Here is a 7,345-nt window from a genome sequence, read left to right as displayed (position 1 = left end):
GTTATAGAGTATGTCGAGACATGAGAATGGAAGGGAAGTGTTACTGGCTTTTATTGTTTTTCTTTTTTGTGGCTGGATCAACCAGTCGGACCATTATTAACCAAGCAACCCCGTTAACCTCATGTTAACTTACTAAGACGATGTATTCATTTTTCATTGGCAGGTGCACACTTCCTGTGAACCGAAAGGGTCCACAGGATTCGCGCTCCCTTCTTTCACGAGATATAATACCATACTGCAGAGATTCAGCAACAGGAATTCTAAAAAATACCTTCTAACGAACTAAAACCAAATAACCATGATCGTCACAATACAAAACCAAGTGAGGGTATTTGATTCCGACACAACCAAACAAAAATTATACCTAAATTAAAATGTTGGCTGATTATGATGAAAAAATTAAAAACACAACAAAAATGCAAATTTAGGTATTGGTAGCCCTAGTGTAGATTTGCTGACTTGCGTGGGCAGATACCATCCTAATCAAACCTCTTGCCATTAATTCCCTGATTGCTTTCCTTGCAAGTGATCCATTAATCTGGGGAATAACACAAACAAAAGCAACAAAACAATCAAATCAAAGTGCACGTGCGATAAACTTGCAGCTACAGAAAATGATGACAACCACTCATGTTTTATAGAGATGCTTCGTTAAATGATGCCAACGAAGGATGTTATAGCAAAACCATTCACATATATTGACTAATCTTGAGCAAATAAATGGGTACTTTGGGTTAGTCACATTGGTTGGGACGGAAATCGCCACCTATACTCAGTTGGAGTACCCATTTAATCTGTTAATAAAATCACTACAGTTCAAGTCAAACAAATCAACCAATGATATCATTATCAAAGAAAGTGACTACAAATTCTGATATCTATCCCACGAGTGTTCTAACATTCATTGTTCCATCCTCTCTCTCTCTCTCACACACACACACATATATATATACAAGTCGCATACCCCTATTTGGTATTCCTTTCTTTTGCTTGGACCTACCATATTCTCTCTACAGACCCTATCATATACTTCCTATAGGAAAATGAACACTATATGAAGAGCTCTCTTCTCTCTAATCTTCTCTATCAATAGTCTAAAAAATGATAGCTTCCATGGTTTGTCAAATGACTTTGGCATTCCTACCCACCTCTACCGACGCCTCACTACAGCTGTACATTGAGATCTCCCATATTTACATGTTTACCATACCATTCATGGGGAGATGTTTCCTGTACAGTTGTGGTATCATGTGGTATTTATTAATATTGAAAATGACTAAAAAATATAAAACATAGGAAAAAGAAAATCAAATATCTAACCCATGACCCACTAATTATGTCAAATGTTTCAACAGTTCAATCGTCCAGACTATAGAGCAATTGACAATTTGACAGGACCAACTGGTTCAATCCGACATTGAAATCAATCAGACAACCTTCCAATCCATTTATGCATTGAAGTAGTCGGCCAAACCAATTGGATATTCAAATTGCTATTGGGCATGGCCGATACAACCATGGGTTGAAAACACACATCAGAACGCTATCTTTCAACTTATCAAAAAAAAAAACACCCTTTCTCTTCCGATTCAACGTCTAACTGTCATCAATCCTTAATTCCCATTATCCCTCCATTTAAATTCAAGCAATGCATTAACTAATCACTAACTCTAATTAATTACTAATCTAAATGATCAACTCCATTTAAATTACCATGTAAATGTAATATTATGTGCATATGTAATGTGATTTGAATGCAAAATACCTATATGAAAAACAACAACTCTTACGATAAGGACATGCCTGATGACAAGTCATTAAAAATACTTTTGTTTCAACTTTTAAGCCAGCTTTTGATTTTTCATAAAAGAGAAAACTAAAGTTGTTACAAGGTTAACAGATTGGGTTGGGTCAAGGCAGTTTTCGATTGAACTTAACCTATATAATTTTATTTAAAGGGGTGATTTTATAGTACTAGGTTGGATGGGTTGATGGGTTGAGTGACAACCCAAATGTACGGTACCTCACCCAAAATCACATAATTGCCACCGCTAGAGTTTCGAGTAATGGATCATGTTTTGGATGGAGTTCAATAGCTGATAATGCTGGTATTCCTTACCATTATCCCAAGTGTGTCATTCTTTTGGCACATTTGGAAGGAGTGCAATAGGGTAATCATTGGTAACAAGAGGTTCAGTCCATTGGGCATGATTATGGAAACCCAAGCATAATTTCATCAACTACAACTTGATTTTTTTTCACAATCAGGAAGAAAAGATAGACCCAGGAGTAGCATGACTCCAAACATCCATATTTCATTAGCTACAACTTGATTTTGGCAGTCAGACTACCTGTTCAAGCTTGCAGCATCGTTCAATTGTCCCTCTAAATTCTTCACCTCAAAGCTTAAAAAATACCTCTTGAGTGGAAGGGCAACCTAAAAATAATCCTAATGTATCTGCTGTTTTCCACTTATTACATTTCTGGTATTCTCTAGAAATACCTACTCCAGGCCTAACTGGAAGAAATTGTTCTTGACGCTGATCTCTCTCCACTTGTTTCATAGATTAGCATTACATAGGTATATTAAAAATTTAGAATTCATCAATAACACACAATAATTTCTCTCACAAGAACAGTCATCATACGTGAATAAAACTTGCATCTAAATTTCAATGTCAAAATCGATACAATAATGCTGCAAAAATGCATACAACTCAAAAAGATTGACTCCAATAATACGATGGCAATTATGAGCTACTATCTCATGTAGACATGTTATCCTGAGAACAAAAAAATAAATTTGTGTTCACATCAAGCAGATGTTGACAGAATGAACCGAAACTTATTACAAGAACCAACTAATTGTCAATTGAAAAAAAAAAAAAAGCTACAAGTTTTTTTATTGGTAACATAAGCTACAAGGGTAAACTGTGAATAATTTGAACACGGTATACCGATGAACTACGATTTAATTGAGACAGCAAATAATAATAACAATGGGTCAACATACTAATGTGAAAGATCAAGAAATAGGTGGTTCACTACAAATTAAAAGTTTGCTGTTTTTCCTTTTCTATGAGCTATTGGTGTATAGTCCATGAGTCCAGTGATTTTTATGTTAGTGAATCTCCGTTTTAGCAAGCTCCCGAATGCTAAAATTGATTAATTGAAGTTCAATACTTTATTTTGTCAATTTGATTTCTCATTTTTTTCTATATTCTTCATAGCGGAAAACCAATCTTTACGGTAAAACTAATACCACGAAATTCAAAATAGCTAAAACTTAAAAGAATGGAAGCTACTAAGCAGACAACTAGTGAAACACTAATGAACATTACCCTCAATCTATCAGACAGAATGGAAGGCGTGATGAGCTTATATTTGGGAGCTTCAGAGAGAAGCTTGTCGTAGGTGGCCTGGTCAAACAACACCATGTTGTTCACCTTCTCCTTCTGTTTTCCCTTGCTCCACTTCTGTATCATCAACGAAACAAAAATAAATGAATAACTGTCTCTTAGTGAATAAACAGAAAACTTACAAATAAAAAGTGAGATAAGAAGGAAAAAATAATATTTTGCACATGAATTTCTTCCAATAAAGAGAACAAAGCAAAAAATAAAGAATATATATACATAAGTTAGCATTAAACACCTAAACTGGGCAACAGAAAACCGAAATCACATGAGAGGCAAGTCTAAAACAAAAGGAATAAATAAAATTGGCAACAACATATGCAGAGGACTCAAAAGTATATGGAATTCATTTCGCACCTTCTTTTTCTGTTTACCACCTCCAGACTTAGCGGGCTTGGAAGATGGAGGAGGGGCCTTCTCCTTCTTTGGCGCCTGAAAAATAAAAGAGCGAGGTTTTAGCCATTGCCAGTGATTCGGCTAAACTTTGGCAGCATCTCTAACCTACCACAATAAATGAGTAAACTATATAAGATAAACACTGAAATGAGAGCACGCACCATCGGATTCGAAGCGGAAGGAGTTGCAGAGGAGAGGAAGCGTGTGAACGGAGGAGCCCGCGCCGAAGATGGAGAACCCTAAAATTTTAATAGGTGCCTTTATACTGGGTGAAACCCTGAAAGAGACGAGTGCTATTAGGGCTAACAATCGGCTGGGCTGGTTGAACAATAACTGGGCTAGCCCACGTCCAGCTTCGGCCCTGACATAGCATTTGGCATTTCTGCAAGAGGAACGGGCCTCTACAAGTTGGGCCGAAACTCTCCAGTCAGCACTCAGCAATCATATTAATTCTATGCTTTTGTAACGTTCAAAAAAAGAAAAAAAAAAAAAAGAAAAAACTCAGAGCACCATGTGATCAAATCAGCCCCCCTAATGTTCCCTAGCACATCCCTGTATTAGAAATATCTCCCGATGATGATATAATCATTTATAATATTATCGTTGAAAGATGTTTCTAATACACGGTAGGAATGTGGGGTGGAACATTGTGGGGGGCTGATTTGAACTCGAACACCACGAGTCCACGAGTGTGTTTAGATCCCAGATGGGATGTAGAGTATAGGTAATGCAAAGTGAAAATAAAGAAATAGCAAATTTTTTTTGGAAAATTCCTATTTAGTATTCTGTACTTTGGGTCATTGTCATTTTAGTCCTTGGACTTTAAAATGCGATAATTCAGTATCTGGATTTTTAAAATGTATCAATTTATTACCTATTAGTTTTATGTATCATGTATGTAATTTAAAACTTTTGAAGATGTCAAAATTACCCTTAAAAATAAAATACTGTTCACCATCTTCTTGTCATTAAGATGAAACAGATTTATAATCCCATCCGATTTTTAACACCTATGTAACTTAAAACTTTTGAAAACATCAAAATTACTCTTAAAAATAAAATACTGTTCATCATCTTCTTGTCATTAAGATGAAATAGAGTTATAATCTCACATTAGCATCCTATACTATCAACATGCAACAAATGGATAATAACTCCACTCTCCCAATGAAGCCAAGAGAACAAAAAAACACGAAGAAGAGCAAAGGTGGCAAAGCGAGTGAGAGATTTATACATTTAGTAGGTACACACATTTTCTGGTTATGAATACATTCGGTAAGCACTCAATAAATATTCTAACAGCTGTCTTAGAATTTTATTTAAATCATTTTATCTTCTCTTCTATTCAGTATGACATTGTGTACAGGACAGAGAGGATGCAACTAGGGTTATGATATGCCTATTATTGGCTGTGTTAATTTGGATTAACAGACGCCAGAATGTGAAGATTGACTCTCAATCGTCGCAACAGTTTTCCTTCTCCTTTCCATTTTCTGGTTCCGTAGCTTATTTTTTCTAACCTTCCTCCTCCTGTTCTTCTTTCATCTTCCATAACCCAGAAGTAACAAAAACATCTTGGTAGAACCAAACGCTTTTGTCATACTTTTGTTTGTAAAAATATACTATAAATTGACAAATTACCTCTCATGAGAGAGGCTTATAAACCAAGACATTACTGATGAATGAATTTTGGTTTTGGCCTTACTCAAGAAATAAAGAAAGAAAATGGTTGTTAAAACAAGGTAAATCTGAGCTCATACCTGGCTGGATGGCTATGAAATGTCAAATGTTGAGAGACCCAAGTGGGGTGTCCCTAGAATAGAATAGATGATGAAGGAAAGTTATAGTAACAGAAGAGGCTTTATAAATTTTGTACTCTATATAAATTTTGTATTTTATATTATTTTGTATATATTTGTATTTATACTTCTTCCAAATAGAGCCTTATATTTTTTTCCATTCACAAATATGTAGAATGCAAATACATACAAAATATGAGGTTTTGCACTCTACATATTTGTATTTATACTCATTCCAAACTGAGCCTTAATGCCTAGACCTGTTCATGGGTCGGGTGGCCTGACGGGCCGGCCCGGAACGGCCCTCGGATGGGCATGAATAGGCTTTTTGGCCCGTGGGCTTAACCTCGGGCCAAAAAGCCTGGCCCGCATAAAATTTGAGCTGGACTCAGGCTTTGCCAAGATAGCCTAGCCTGAGCCCGACCCGGCCTGACCTATAGTTAAACCTAAGTAAAAACCCTATGTGATGTCCATTTGAATGAATTTTTTTTATTTAAGAAGGTTGTTGATTCACTTATAGGCCCATTGTTCATTTAAATAAGGGAAAAAAAAACATCTGAATTAAAATAGATAATGTCCATTTAAATAGGGAAAATTTTGAATTTCTTTTATTAGATCGGGCTTCGGGCCTTTTATCAGGGCCGGCTCGGACTTGTGCCTAACATTTTTCTGTTAATAAAGAATAAAAACCCAGCCCATAAACAGGTCTATTAATGATGTAGTAGTGTTCATCAATAACCTCAGCACAATGGGAAATGATGCACCGGAACCAGAAGTGAACGTGCTCCCACCGAATTGACGGTCGTGGGTCAAGTTAGCAAGTTTCAGTAACGTAGGCTGCAGGGCTCATCTGGTCAATGCCTTAATAAGTTGAGCATTTCAAGATGGGCCGGGCCCAAGTTATGGTTATAAGTGATGGAACATGATGAATCATAAATGCGGATACCAAAACATTCATATCCATTTTTCACGAGGAAACCAATGATATAACATCAAGACATAAGGTAAGGCAGTTATTATTCGTCTCTTGGATAATGATTGATTTTTTGCAACTATATGGCAATTCTAAGGTTTCAGTTTCAGAAAAATCTGTTGTTACAAAGTTTGCCCATATCCCACTTTACCACTACTGCCCCCTCTCCCAAACTGGAGAACTTTTGCATTTCTATCTTTGCTTATACGAGGAATGATGCCGTTTTATATTGTTGGACCCCACTCTGGATTGGCCGTGGCATGCAGTGTGCTGTGAACATACATGAAGGTTGCGACTTGGGCTGGGCCTAGCCAAATCTAGTTTGGATTACTATTTTGGGCTAATCATAGCCTTGCCCTTGAAATATGGATGAGCGACATTTGATTGTAATTTCAGCTGGCTGGGACTCTACTCTTTAACCCGGCTTGCCGGACTATAGAGCAGCATTTTGCATTTCGGTTAATCCATGCACAGAACAGAAAAAGTTTCATTTAGAACTTTGCGTGGTTATAAAGCGAGTAGCGACACACATACACACAAGAAAATCGATACGTAAGGACCACTGACCAGCAGAAAGTGGACAACTAGAGTATCCTTGGGTACATCTGAGAAATAAATGATGCCCCTAAGTAGCCTTGGGCAGGTGCAACCCGTTCAGGGCCTTTCAGGCTTCAGGGCGCATTCTGGACTTGACACCAGCACTGCATAGTGCATGCAGGAGTCTGATTGAGGCCGGAAGCGATGAAGGACCATGGAATGAA

At 37.0% G+C, this 7,345-nt stretch overlaps 1 protein-coding gene across 1 annotated transcript; it reads right to left on the bottom strand.

Annotated features, from left to right (window-relative positions):
• Positions 1-258: 258 nt before the first annotated feature.
• On the bottom strand, positions 259-4,254 carry LOC148850840 (small ribosomal subunit protein eS25y-like). The gene is made up of 4 exons (XM_088944354.1): positions 3,974-4,254; positions 3,774-3,848; positions 3,342-3,476; positions 259-538 (listed from the first exon to the last, which is right to left on the bottom strand). Exons 1-4 carry the CDS (start codon positions 3,974-3,976, stop codon positions 425-427), a joined length of 327 nt encoding a protein of 108 aa, XP_088800480.1. The 5' UTR covers positions 3,977-4,254; the 3' UTR covers positions 259-424.
• Positions 4,255-7,345: the final 3,091 nt, after the last annotated feature.

The sequence above is a fragment of the Nelumbo lutea genome, chromosome 5 (genome assembly GCF_056320005.1).
Source record: "Nelumbo lutea isolate HS-2025 chromosome 5, American lotus-T2T, whole genome shotgun sequence".
Lineage (NCBI taxonomy): Eukaryota > Viridiplantae > Streptophyta > Magnoliopsida > Proteales > Nelumbonaceae > Nelumbo > Nelumbo lutea.
This window is presented reverse-complemented; position numbering and strand designations above follow the sequence as displayed.